The sequence below is a fragment of the Dipodomys ordii genome, unplaced genomic scaffold (assembly GCF_000151885.1).
Source record: "Dipodomys ordii isolate 6190 unplaced genomic scaffold, Dord_2.0 Scaffold118, whole genome shotgun sequence".
Taxonomy (NCBI): domain Eukaryota; kingdom Metazoa; phylum Chordata; class Mammalia; order Rodentia; family Heteromyidae; genus Dipodomys; species Dipodomys ordii.
In genome coordinates, this window is record NW_012267334.1 from 1609130 (window position 1) to 1622679 (window position 13550).

At 60.6% G+C, this 13550-nt stretch overlaps 1 protein-coding gene and 1 long non-coding RNA gene across 2 annotated transcripts in view; both read right to left on the reverse strand.

Moving 5' to 3' along the window:
- Window positions 1-2486: 2486 nt before the first annotated feature.
- Window positions 2487-3509, reverse strand: LOC105995644. Its single transcript, XR_001175575.1, has 3 exons — window positions 3429-3509; window positions 2843-2919; window positions 2487-2526 (listed from the first exon to the last, which is right to left on the reverse strand). It is a non-coding gene; the product is annotated as an uncharacterized LOC105995644 (long non-coding RNA).
- A 16-nt stretch (window positions 3510-3525) lies between these two features.
- The window catches only part of LOC105995598 (serine/arginine repetitive matrix protein 2), a 44848-nt gene continuing 34823 nt past the window's right edge, over window positions 3526-13550 (reverse strand). Inside the window, exons 15-22 of the mRNA XM_013029366.1 lie at window positions 12873-12954; window positions 12201-12338; window positions 10628-10761; window positions 8559-8689; window positions 6331-6407; window positions 6078-6144; window positions 3979-4079; window positions 3526-3558 (exon numbers count right to left, since the gene is read on the reverse strand). Of these exons, the coding sequence (XP_012884820.1) occupies window positions 3526-3558; window positions 3979-4079; window positions 6078-6144; window positions 6331-6407; window positions 8559-8689; window positions 10628-10761; window positions 12201-12338; window positions 12873-12954 (763 nt within the window). The remainder of the gene's footprint in view (window positions 3559-3978; window positions 4080-6077; window positions 6145-6330; window positions 6408-8558; window positions 8690-10627; window positions 10762-12200; window positions 12339-12872; window positions 12955-13550) is intronic.

A 13550-nucleotide genomic window follows, 5' to 3' on the forward strand; every position in this document is an offset into this window, starting at 1 on the left:
GAACAAGCTACATCACACTGGGATGCTTTTTGCTTTTGTGCCAGTCTTAGGGCTTGAACTCAGGGTCTGGGTGCTGTCCTTGAGCTCTGTGCTCAAGGCTAGTGCTCTACCTCTTGAGCCAGAGCTCCATTTCCTGCTTTTTGATGAGTTTTCCTGAGATTCTTAAAGCAAGCCAGCCAGAAAACTGGTTATACAAAGCATGGTCCATCCCGAGGACTCTAAGCTGGCTTCTCGTACGAGCTCTAAGGTGCTGTCAGCTGAGATGCTTAAAGACAAAGCAGCTCTCTGATGGTGAGGGGTACCACAAAGCCTCTACAGTGCTTTGAAGGAGTCAGATGACCATCCTGTACAGCTGGCTGCAGAGGGCCATTCAGCAGGACCCGCCCACCCTGCGACACCCAAGGTCCTCACACACAACGCCTCTCGGGGTGAGTCCCTGTTGGCACAGAACATGCCCCTAGGCACTGTCCTGGGGGTTTAGCCCTGAAATTGCAGCCAGGGAGACACACAGAATCCTCCTGCTGAGCTGGGTGGACACCAGGTCTACTACCCTCTCTGTGCCTGAGGCAGGGTCAGCGTCTCTGTCTCTTCCCAGGAAACCCTGGAGCCTGGGCTGGTCATCGGCCCGGCGGCTCAGGCCTCCCTCACCATCCTCACCTGAGTGCTGCAGGGACCCAACCTGGCCCTCGGCCACCAGCAGCACGGGGCCTGGGCCTGGGGGAGGGGCTGCAGGCCAGGAGTGTAGGGACTCAGGGGCCCTTCTGTCTAAGAGGTCCCCTGACCCATGCTGGTCCTCGGCACCTTCAAAAGACTGTACCCCTTTCTTGGACTGGCCCACATTTCCCAAGGCCCTGTCCAGGGTTGAACCAGCATTGAGTCCCAAGTCCGGAACAGAAAGCTGGGGCTCACGCTGGGTGCTAGATCGCATGCCTGTGAGCTGGGGCTCCCCCTCGGGGTTAGCCACCAATGGCCTTGCCAGACCCTCCCTCCCCCCACAAGCCATCCGGAACGCTGTCGGGGACTTCGCTGGTGGCCTTGGGACCCCCCCACAGATACTGCCTCTATCCTCGCTCAAAGGAGGTGTGGGCCAGTGCACGGGCTCAGACCCCTGGCTGTGGGCAGCTGTTAGGGAGCCAGACCCGCTCAGTTGACCACCAAGGCAGAACTCAGCTTCCTGGGGCCCCAAGGCCAGGGCCTCCTCCAGAGCCTCCTGGGAGGCGGAGGAGGGCAAGCCGTCCGCGGCGCTGTCGCTGTCCTCCTCCAGGTCAGCCAGGGAGCTGGGAAACGTGGCCTCCTCTGGCGGGGAGGGGAAGTCTGAGCTGATGGTCCCCTCCACGTCACTCTTTGCTGCGGGGCTGGGAGGCAGCGCAGGGATGTGGGCGGAGGACGGGAGGTCCCCGCTGCTGTAGGACAGCTGCTCATCCACAGGAGACAGGATCTCACGCAGGAAGCCACTGGCACCCGGGGCACCGGCTTTCTCCAGGACAAGGGGGCCACCGCTGCCCCCCCACCCAGGTGCCTGGACTGTTGGGGTGGCCTCAGGAGGGGCCAGTAGAGTTGTGGGGACCTGGGGCTCAGGCAAGGCCCCGAGGGGCGTCCTCTCAGTGGGCAGGCACAGGCCAGCATGCAGGAACCCCTTGCTGTGGCCAAGGGAGGCCTGGGGAAGGGTGGCCTCCGCCCCAAGGCCTCCCTCCCCTTGCCATGTGGAGGTCCCCGAGGGACACGACCGTGACAGCTCTAGGTCACTGGTGGAAGGGGGCTGGGCCTCAGGGCTTGCCTGCTTGGTTTTCTCCATATGCGATCTACTGGTCAGGCTCTTGCTGGTTCTGGAAGCTTCCTGTCCACCCCCAGGGCCTGGGGAGGAGCAAGCCACATAGGGCTCTCCACTGTTTTCAGGGCTGGAGGGGCCGTCTGTGGGATGGGGGCTTCCTGATGCCAGCTCAGTCCCAGGGCTGGGTCCTGCTGGCTTCCCGTCACTGTCCGCCTCCCAGATCCTGCTGGAGGCCTCCGACAGCTCTGACCCCGACCTTGGGGAGGGGCTCTTTGGGGAAGGTGAAGGCCGGCCTGCACGGAGGAGGCGGCACTCAGGCCCTGGACTTTCTGCCTCAGCCGCTTCCTCGGCGGAGCTGCTGGGGGACTCGACGCCCCTGCCCTCGGCCCTCTGCCAGGACACCTGTCCCTTGTCTCCAGGAGCAGCACCTGGAGGAGGATGCTCCTGGTGGAGACCACAGGACAAAGGCCAGCCAAACTCCTGGGAGTCCAGAGCAAAGAACTCTCCAGAGCCACTGGAGCCTGCGCCTGGGCTGACCTCAGCCTCCACGCTGGCCGGAGAGGGGGAGCTGTCAGAAAGCTGGACCCGGGTGGCTGTGACCTTCTCAAACTCCTGGAGAGACGAACAGCTCAGGCTACTGGCAGAACCCACAGAGGAGGAGGGAGACGGCAGATCCAAGGCGGCAGCAAGCTCGGGCAGGAGGCTGCCTGGGCCCGGGGCAGCGGGTGGCGCCTCCTCTTCTGAGGCTGCAGGAGCTGCAGACACAGGGCAGTTCGGGGCATTGCTGGTACACCTGGCGCTGCAGACCCCACCCCTCAAGCAGCCTCCGGCCCTCCTGCCAACAGAGGCAGGAGGAGGGCAGAGACACTAGTGCAGTTGGCCTCTGACTCCAGCCAGTGGGTGGCTCTCCCAGAATGGGGCTGTGGCCTTCGCCTCCCACCTGGCGCCCAGAGGTAGGAAGGCTGGCCTATGTCCTGCCTCTGACTTAGCAACGGCCTGGAATGACCCTTAAATGGGGATATGACAGTCGCCGAGTGAGCCCTGGAAGGCCCGGAGCAGTGAGCGCATCACCTGGGCAGGCAGCGGGCGGGGTGGCTTCCCCGCAGAAGGAAGGGGTGCTGGGGTCTTCCTGCTGCCAGGCCTCCACCCTGCAAGCACAGAGGTAGACACCGTGTGAGGGGCACCGTGTAAGGGAGCCTGCCCCCAGCCACACACCAGGGCTCTCGGTCAGGAACCGCAGGGCATCTACGACCTCACACGGCCCTGCCCATCACCCGTGCCATCTGGCTGACCAGCAGCACACAGGCCCAGAGCTGCTGCCTTTGGTAGGTGTCTGACCTCAGGGCCCCTTCCAGGGTCCCTCCTCTTCCCCTTCTCCCTTCCCCCTCCCCTCCGTTACACCCCCCCTCCCTGGTCTGGTACAGATGGGGACAGTCCCTCCCAGCGGGATCAGGAGGCGGTGCTCCATGGTAGGGTGCCCCCCACACACACCTTGGGTCGACTCACTGGGCAATACCATTGTTTGCAAACTGGGGCAGGAGGGTGTCAAACTCAGGAAGCAGGGTACACAAGGGGCCCAGACAAGGGAGGGAAGGGTCTCAGCAGGGAGGGGTGGGGGGGTCTCGTGCCTCAGGCCCCACCCTTCCAGGTCCCACACCTCTGCTTCCCTGACTGCCAGCTCTGTCTTTCCTGGCTGTCCCCCTGAGGGCTTCTGGCAACATCCACCTCTTCAGCCACCTGCTGGAAACACGGAATTAAGATGACACATGGGGTGGGCTGCTGCGGGGCTGCCCATGCCCTCAGCCGGGCGTCGCACCCCGGTGCCTCCCAGGACCGACACGGAGGAGCAGAGACCATCTCCTGCTGGGTGCTGGAGGCTCACCAGGGAATCCTAGCTATTCAGGAGGCTGAGGTCTAGAGGATCACAGCCAGCATGGAAAGTCTGGGAGACTCTACCTCCAATCACCAGCAAAAAATCCCTGAAGTGGAGGTATGGCTCAAGTGGTAGAATGACAGCCTTGAGCCAACACACACATACATAATCGCCCGAAATAGAGCTGTGGGCTGTGTACATAGCCCTCTGCAGATCCTCCTCCACCACAGAAAAGACCATCTCTGTCCAGGTGTTGAACCCAGGTGAAGCCCAAAGAACCACTTGAGCCCCAGGGAGGGTCCTCAGGGACCCCCTGCCACTGCAGTGGACTCACAATGGCTTCCTGGGGGCCATGAGGTCCCTCTCTGCTCTGTCCATGGAAGCCTCTAGCATAGCCATCCGCTGAGGAGGGGCGGGGCTTGGTGGCGGGGTCTCCTGCGAGGCAAAGGGGCTGTCAACGCTGGGCTGGCCGACACAGACAAAGGCCGGAGGCCCAGGAAGCAGCCTTCGGGAACTCCAGAGCTACCTGGAAGAAGTCTGAGGATTCAAAATGGACACAAGACTTGCTTGGCACACGGTTAGTTTGGGGAGGTAAAGCACGTGGTTATCTGTTCCTAAGATGACTGTGTTGGATGGTGAGAGGAAGACCCTGGAAGAAGCGCCTAAGAAAATCACCTTCAACATGAAGACCCACATCTCTAATCTGGGGACCCTCTTGCAGGTGGCGGAACTCTCGCTGGACCCGCCTCTTTCCCTGTCCTTTCCTGACTGACCACTTCAGACACAGCTGGAGGACCTGGTAGACCAGGAAGGGGCAGATCAGATATAGCCAGGTCACCCACAGCACAGCTAGGGTGTCCCCACCGCAAAGCAGAAACAAAGAGGCCACAGAGCCTCCTCGTGGTACACTACCACCCCACATCTGAGCTCCTGGCTGGGGGCTGGGACCCGAGCCCCAAGGCCACCAGAGCTCCATGCTAAAGCTCTCGTCCACATGCTGGTATTGGTGGAGGTGCCGAGGGCTCTCAGGAAGGACCAGGATGGATGTCACCATGGAGAGTCTGTAAGCACTGTCTTCTGGCCACAAAATATCCAGTGCTGGGTCAGATGACCCCTGGACAGGTCCCCTACCCGTCATTAACAAGCTCTGGGACCAGGGTCCATTGCTCCAGAGTCTCAGGTTTCAGTCAACCTCATCTACAGGGTGAGTGTCATGAGCGTGCTCACTTCAACAGTCCACAAGGGTCCGAGGGGGGTGTGGGCCCTGGCTGGTCCTCAGCACGTGATGGCCAGCACACGTGGGCATGGACAGCAAAGAGACTTCAGGCCAAACATCGGAGGACGCAGGAAGGGAGGTCACGGAAATGCGCCTGCCCACCGGGGAGCTCCTCCCAGTCCGGGCCTCCTCGGTGCAGGAGCAGGTGCTCACTCTCCCACGCTGAATGGACCGGGCTGTCTGTGGCGGCAGCCGCCTGTGCCCATCTGGGAAGCTGGCCAGTGAAAAGTGTCCTTCCTTCCTGCTGGTGAAGACTGGGGGGGCTACCGAACCCAAGGCTGGGAGCTGGGGATGGGGTCTCCACAGGGGTCTCCAAGACGGAACTATGCAGCCCTCATTTCCAGCCAGCTGCCACCGATCGGCCCCCAGAGCTATGAGCGGGGCTCCTCCATCCACTGCAGATCTGAGCCTTGGATCGCAGGGAGTGAAGTACTTGATTCCTGCAAAACCTTCCTTGTGTTAATTAAGGAAGACTCTTCCAGCAAAGCTGATTTCCAAACATTTAGAAAATGCATTCCAGATAAAGGGTGGGCATGTGGGCCATGCATGTATCCCAGCTACATGGGGTGGGGTGGGGGTGGGGGAGAGGTGTTGGGAGGATCACAGTTCCACTCAGACTGTTCCTTGGCAGTGTGTGTGGGGGGGGAGTCTGTGAGACCCACCCACCTCACTAACCCCAGCACAGGCAAATGAGTGTGGTCCCAGCTATCCAAGAAACAGAAGAGGATCGTTGTTTAAGCTGCCCCAGGCAAAAACAAGTTAAAGCAGAAACAAAAAGGCATGGTTTAACTGGTAGAGTGCCTACCTAGCCGGCAGAAGGCCCCAGTACTACTTAAAAAAATATATATACATACATATGTTCCAGATAGACCAAGTTGTGAGTAAAGCAATTCAAACGTTATAAATTTTAATTTCTCTAGATGAGCGGCCGTGTCACCTCTCACAGCAAACGGAGCCAGCCATTCTTCTGGCTGTGAAGGGGTCTGCGGTCAGGGCGGGGGGCCACCAGGGCTCAGTGTCTCCGGCTGTCCTCGGGGGCCTCCCCGTTCTTGCCTGGTGGCTGGGTACCAGACTTGGATGGGATCTTCCAGATGGTGGGGACGCTGCTGGCCAGGTCCTCACTGGGGGGGCCCATGGGCTGTCTCCAGGGGGCTTACCTGGGGGCAGGTCCTTGGCCTCCTGTGGCCTGGGCTGGGCTGGGGGACTCCCTGCTGCCTGGATGGCCTGCAGTGACAAGACAGGGAAAATATCAGGCGGCGTGCCTGGAGGGACAGTGCCAGAGCAGGGGTGAGGGGAGCAGGGTGCAGGGTGTCCGGGATCTGCAGGAAGACCAGGCTGCAGGCGGGCACGATGGGAGGTGGGCGCACTCGGGCGAGGCTAGGGGCGAGTGCTCACTGGGGGCTTGCATACGGGAAAGTCCGGGCCTGGCAGCTGTCCAACGTCCGGAGAACTTGAGTGCAGAGGGACGCGAGGCTGCTCCTCCCACGCTGGAAGACATGACCCAGAGTCACAGGCGCCAGCCAGCCTGTGGGGTCTCCAGACCTGGAGTCACCTCTGGCTGGGGAGCGTCAGTGCAGCTGTTCACTCACCCCTCCCTCTGCAGACCCCAGAGCTCCATGCACCCCAGGGTCCCACTTCTGAGGCCCCATCTGCCCCATCTGTCCTTTGTCCCTTCTGGAATGTCTTCGGATTCCCTAATCCACAGATGCCAGAGTCTTAGAGGCTTCACTCTGTGTGTGCCAGGCTGTTCTGGGGCTCTAAGACCGGGGCCAGAGGGGTCCCGTGAGCTGGGCTGTGGAGATGCCTGCAATTCACTACCCACGTGCCACGTCTATCTGCCTGCCATGGCTTCTCTAAGTCCAGCCCACTGCTGTGAGACAAGACCCTGGGGGGTGGAAGGGGAAGTAAATGGACAGCAAGGCTGGGCCGCAGGGTGGTGGTCAGTGCCTGTCAGGGCAGGGCTGGCTAAGGAATGACTCCTGAGGCTGAGCATGGGAGGCTCCCTCTTGCAGGCTTGCCTAAGGCAGACGCCCTGTCTGAATGATCCTGCAGAAGACGCGCCCACAGACCTGGGGACCGGACTTCACAGGAAAACAGATCCTGGCAGCTCCGATCACGTCGAGGATCTCTAGATGAGTTAGTTGTGGAATTAGGTTGGCTCTAAATCCACCAGCTTGGGCTCTCATTTTTATTTTTATTTTTTGGTCAGTTGTGGGGCCTGAACTCTGGGCCTGGGTGCTGTCCCTCAGCTCTTCAGCTCAAGGCTAGCACTCTACCACTTGAGCCACAGCACCACTTCCGGCTTTTTCTGCTTATGTGGTGCTGAGGAATGGAACCCAGGGCCTCATGTGTGCAAGGTAAACACTCTACCTCTGAGCCACCTTCCCAGCCCCAACTGGGCTCTTAAAAGAGGTGAGAAGCCAGGCATCAGTGGCTCACGTCTGTAATCCTAGATACTCAAGAAACTGATATCTGAGGATCATGGTTCAAAGCAGAAGTCCATGAGACTACCAAAAATCCAGAAATGATGTTATGGCTGAGGGCTAGAGCACTAGCCTTGAGCACAAAAGCTCAGAGACAGTGTCCAGGCCCTGAGTTCAAGCCCCAGGACTGGCACCAAATGATAAACGAGAATAGAAAGAAAAGAAGGCGAGGAGCTTGACAGAGTGGCTCATGCCTGTTCTCCTTAGTTACTCAAGAGGCTGAGATCTGAGAATCCCTGTTTGATGCTAGCCTGAGCAAACAGATCTCAAAGACTGAATCTCCAATTAACCAGCAAAAAAAAAGTGTGGCTCAAGTGGTACAGAGCCAGCCTTCAGCTCAAAAAGCTAAACAAGAGGTAAAGAGGTAGACACAGAGGAGCAGAGACAGCCATGGAAGGACAGAGGGACCCCTGAGCCATCAGAGCAGGCCGCGGCGGGAAGGCCCCTCTGGAGCCTCGGGGAGTGCTGGCACCTCCAGAGAGCAGGCACCCAGTTTGTGGACCTCTGTCATGCAACCTTAGGAAAGGCGCCCATCTCCCGACCCCACGCTGTCGCTGTTCGGAGGGGAGACAGGTCAGGGAGAACAGGCAGGATGGGGCCCTCAGGCTGACGTGACCACGTTCCTCACCAATTCCCCCATGGGACAGACAGCAAACCAGCCAGCCCTGTGGGCTACCTGGCAGCCTGGGCCACGTCGGTTCCTGCACTCTAACCCCGTCATGTTCCTATCTAGGTGTTCCTGGCTTCTGTCCAAGGACAGGCTGGGCCTAATCCTCCTTCTGCCTTGGCAGAAGCCGGTGCGGCCAGGTGCTGCGGTCTGGCTGGTCTGTGTGCCCGGCCCTGCCTGGCAACAGTGTCAGGCCTGCAGGTGACTGGCAGCCAGGGCCTGGCCAATCAGCTGCACCCGCCAAGAGCCTTCGCCCAGGCAGCAGAGCCTGTCTGCGTGGCTCCCAGCTGGTGCCCAGGCCCTGTTCTCAGAGGCAGTGCCTGGGAGGACTGTCTTTCTGGAAGGCCCGCTGTTCACCCAGGTGGAGACAGGGAGGCCCAGGGGTCCACACCACACAGCTGGCATGGCGGGCGGAAGGGAGGACTGTCTGATCACGCAGTGGACCCTGAGGCCCATGGACGGACGGCCCTGCCACTCCCACTACCTACCTTGGCTGGCCTGCTTGGCACTCTTCACCTGTGGGCTGCTGGCCTCGGGGGTGTCCTCCCCTCTTGGCTGTGGGTGGCCATCTGCCTCCCACGTTGTCTGGGGCGGGGTCGCCTGTTGCTCAGAGTGGGGACTACAAGGCAGGGCAGAGGGAGATGTGACTGTCCACCCAGCAGCTCTGCCCAGGGTGCCCAGTTCTGCTCACAACACCCCACGGCATCCCCCCCACCCGCCCCCATCCCCAGGAACAGGCTCAAGGCCCATATGGGGTGGCTGAAGCCAGTGGCCAAGCAGGAGACAGGGTTCTGGGCCTTTCCTGCCTGGGCGCCTCCCGGGCAGAGCCTGGGCCCCACAGAATGGCTGCTGGGGGGCTCGTGACCAGGCTCGCGGGGGCGGGGGCTGGGGAGGCACCTGCCTGTCCGCAGAGGCCCGGGCAGGTTTCTGGGTGAGATTCACTTCTCATTCTGTGGAGCAGCACTCATGTGTATAGGGTGCCCCCACCCGAGCCTGGGCCCCTGCAGGCCACACCCACGCCTGCTGCCAGGCTCTAGGCACCTCTGTTCTTCCTTCCTGAGACACAATGCCAGTGCAGCATGAGGCCACCCATCACAGCCTCCGGATGGTGGCGAGGCCCCTTCTGGGTCAAGGTCAGTGCTGAGAACCTGCCTGGACCCCAGAGCATCTCCCTGGGCAGGGAGCATGATCCTGAGGAGCTGGGCTCATGGGAGGATGGCCAGCCCGGAGATGTTTCCAAGCCCTCGAGGGTACGGCTGCGGGCTGCAGCTGGTCCACATCATTGTGTCCCAGACACAGGCTTGTTCCGGAGCCCAGGCCAGCACAGAGCTGGAGACCTGGTCCACCAGACGCCCTCCCAGCCTTCAGGACAGCCATGGGAGCAGAACGGGGTCTAGTGACACAGGAACAGGACCCCCAAGCTTTATCACCCCTGAGAAGCCTGGGTGATGGTCCTGGGTCTCTCTTTCCTTGCCTGCAGCACACACTTGGGGCACAGGGCCACAGACACCAGATCCCCGGTGTACACCCATGTCAGGACGAATGGACCCAAGTCTGCCTGTTTCTCCATGTGTGTGACCCCCAGCAGAGTGTTGGAAGCTACTTGCTCACTTGCTTGCTTGGGCTACAGGAAACCCCAAGACACTTCTGTCCTGTCCTGTCCCGTCCTCCTCTATTTTGTAACTTTGGGGCAATCCCTGTGCTTCGCTGGAATGGCAAGAAAAGCCTAGGGCCGGCCAGCCCTTCCTCCTGGCCCCACAACCACGTGTGTGCCCGCCGGCTGGCCTCCAGCTCGAGGGAGGAAGGAACCTGCCAGAATGCCCCAGCAGGTCATGCTGAAAAGCACCCTGGGAGAAGCCAGGGCAGTGGGCGGCTTCCTGAGCAGAGAGAGGTCCCACAGGGGGAAAAAAGAGCTGATGTGTGGGGGTGACCAGCCCAGGGCAGGCCCTGGGTCCCTGGGAACCCCTGCCTATGGAGAGGACACTCCTGGGGGCCCTCCATAGCTGCTTCACCCCAACATTGCTGCAGCAACCCCACAGTGGGTGCTCTGGCCCGGAAGCCTCCAAGGAGAAAGCCTGCTGCTCACACAGCCGGCCCAGAACACGCAGCGCACCGCGCCTCAGCCCTGCTGAGCCCAGTTCTCTTTCGCTGTGAAGCAAGACCAGGGGCCACGTGGCCAGGCTGTAGAAAGGGCCCAGATGCCGCTAGCCATGGAACCACCCCTGGATGTGTGCCCAGAGGCTGGGGCAGCCATGCGAATGCCATATGCTGCCCTGGGCCGGGCTGTCCAACTGTTCTGTCCCTCCACACCCCATACAATAGCCCGGGAGACTTCCGGAGGACACACTCCAGCTAGCCCAGAGCCAGTGAATTGGCTGCCCTTTTCTTTTGGGACCAGAGCAGTGCTGGGCTTCTTGGTACGAGCCGGCACCCACTGCATGCGCCTATCTCCTGGGTGGGTGGGTGGGTGGGTGGGCTCAGTTACATTGCAGCAAGCAAACACACAGAACACTTGCGATGGCAAGCACCAGGGCCACGGCCACCGGGACCCACTCACTGTGTGGCCGCTGAGCTCTGGAGGCTCCTTGGAGGCTGCTGGTCGGGCGGTGGCAGGAGGCACAGTGCCCTCTTTGGTTGCTGGCTTGTCTTGGGGCTCCCCTTCAAGACGCCCTTGACTCTGCCGCTGGGACTCTGGGGAAGAACACGGAGTGAGCCTGCAGGGGCCAAGCAGGTGCGGCCTATTTGCTTCTTTAGCCACCCCAGGGCCGCCATTAGCCTGGCCCTGCACGCTGCTTGTTGCCATGTTCCAGCAGACACCACTGGAAATGGTCATGGGCCCTGGTCGGGCTGCGTGCCCCCTGACAGGTACAGACAAGGAGCTTAGAGGGGACGTCCCTGCCCAGGGCCGGCCCAGCTCCCGGGGACTCCAGCCACGCAGCCTAGGGTCTCTCTCTTGCAGGCGGGCCTGCGGTCAAGTGCTTTCTTCTTTCTTCCTTTTTCTTTGCAGAGCTGAGTACTTACCTGGGAAGTACTCTTCCACTGAGCTAAATCCCCAACCTCAGCTATGATGATGGTGGTGTGTGTGTGTGTGTGTGTGTGTGTGTGTGTGTGTGTGTGTGTGTGCACGCATGCTAGTGCCGAGGCTCCAACTCAGGGCCTGGGTACTGTCCCTTAGCTGGTGTTCTATCGCCCGAGCCACACTTCTACTTCTGGCTTTTTTTGTGGTTAACTGGAGGTAAGAGTCTCTCAGACTTTACTGTCTGGGTTGGTGTCACACCACAATCTACAGATCTCACAAGAGTGAGCCACTGGTGCTCAGCAGGGGCAGGGGCTTTAGAGAATATAGCTCTTTCGCCTCCCTCCCTCCTTTCTTTCATTCCTCCTCTTTCTGGCAGTACTGGGTGTGAACTCAGGGCCTCACACTCTAGATGCCCCACCATTTGAGCCACTCTGTCAGCCCTTTCAGACAGGCTCTCACACTGATGCCAGGAGCCTGCCTGTACTATAATCCTATTCGTGTTCCCACAAAGCAAGATTCTGCTGCTATGACAGACATGTCCCTGAACCCAGCCATCAATCGAGATGAACTCCTGTCAACTTTTTATTTTGGGGGGGGGGCTGAGCCGGCTAGAACCATGATCCTCCCGGTCTCTGTCTCCCAAGTAACTAGGATTACAGTTTTGTGTCACCATACCCAGACAAGTCCAGTTCTTTTGATCCTCATTTTGGCTCTCAAGGTGGGGACCACCATCTCCCAGTTTACAGAGCATGCTCTGGTGCAGGGAGCACATCTTGCCTGGGAACGCCCCCTTCTCCTTGTCACACAACTCTTTCTTGGGAGGCAACTGTGGGGAGGCCAGCTCCAAGGACACAGTGTCTCCTGCTTGGCCATGTCTGGCTGTCCCAACGTGTCACAGGCCACGGCACCCCCTCTGCTCCCTCTAGAGTGAAGCCCAGCCATCCTCCAGCTGGGCCTTTGCCTTTCATCCCTTTTGCTCCAGCCCTGGCCTGGATGGAGCACCTTCCACAAAGGCTAGGCATCTGGTCCCTCCTCCAGGATACCCAGGTAGGGGACTCCTTGGGGTCACTCAGTAGGTGACCTTGTTCTGCCCTCTATGTGCGCTGCCCACCTGGGCCAGAGCCTGGAGCTCCTGCCGCAGATGGGCAACAGACCTCTGTGCTTCCAGGATGGCTTTCTGACACTGTAGGAGCTGCTTCCTGCCTTGGTGCGTGGCCAGGGAACAGTTTTTCAGGTATCGGACTTCCCTCTGAACCAGCCAGAGGAGAAATATCAGTTAGCATTATCCCCAACCTGCAGGAGCTCACATGGGAAAAAGAGAAGGGCCATGGGGCAGTGCAGAGCATGAGGGACCCCCCAGCTCTCCTTTCCCTGGCCCTCCTTTCCTCCACATGCCCTGCGCTTGGCACAAGGGGCAGGCAGGAGCAAGGTGGCGGCTGAGGGGCTCTTCTCCCAAGTGTTCTCCAGGTTTGGAGCCTGCTTCCATCGTTCCAACTCATCCCTTGATTAAGCCCTCCCATGCTCCAGGAAGGACCCTAAGGTTCAGACAGGGAACTGAGGCTGCGAGTCTACAGCCAGCAAGAGGTTGAGCCTGACTTGGAGTCGGGGCTGTAGGCCATACTCCACAGAGTGGAGCTGTCCGCCCGGCATGCATTCTCCCAGGTGACACAGGGAGGCGTGGGATGGAGGAAGATGGCTAGGACTCTGAGGGTCTTGCTGCTGCCCCCTCCCCAACAAGGGCGGCACCACTGCCTGTGTGTGGCTACCCCCAGGCCATGCCTACCCGCTCTTTCTCCAGCTTGCTGATGGCTTGCTGTTTCCTCTCGGACAGCTCAGCTGTTTTCTCCCCCTTGATCTCCAGACACCTGGAGGAGGTGGAGTGTTACTGTCCATCTGGAGTCCATCTTGAGGTGGGCATGGAGAGCCACAGATACCAGAGCCCGAGCCAGGACGCTGGAGGGCTCCGGCGCCCCCAGGCCCAGCCCAAGCTGTCCCTCTGCCCACTCGCCACTCGCTACTTTGGGGTCTAAGGGAGACAGGCCAGTGAATGGCAGTACCTCCTGCCCTGGACCTGGCCCAGGCTGGAGATCGTAGAGGTCACGGGAGCCCCCCAACCCCACGCCCCAGCCTGGGGCGCGAGCCGGGAGAGAACTTGACCGGGGCAACCCTGCACAGGCCAGTCTGCCCCCGGCGGCCTCGGATGTGTGTTCACCCACACGGAAGCTCCATGCTGAGAAGCCACGGGAAGGAAATGGCCTCTCGGATGTTAACAGTGGCAGAAACAGACACAACCACCAGGCCCCGCTACTGGAGACAAGCTGAGGGAAGGCCCCCGCCGCCACGGCGCCTGCGCGAGGTGGAGCGGGCCTCCGTCGCCAGGGCGCCTGCGCGAGGTGGGGGGGGAGGGGGGAAGGCGCCGCCAGGGCGCCTGCGCGAGGTAGAGGGGGTGGCCCGCCGCCAC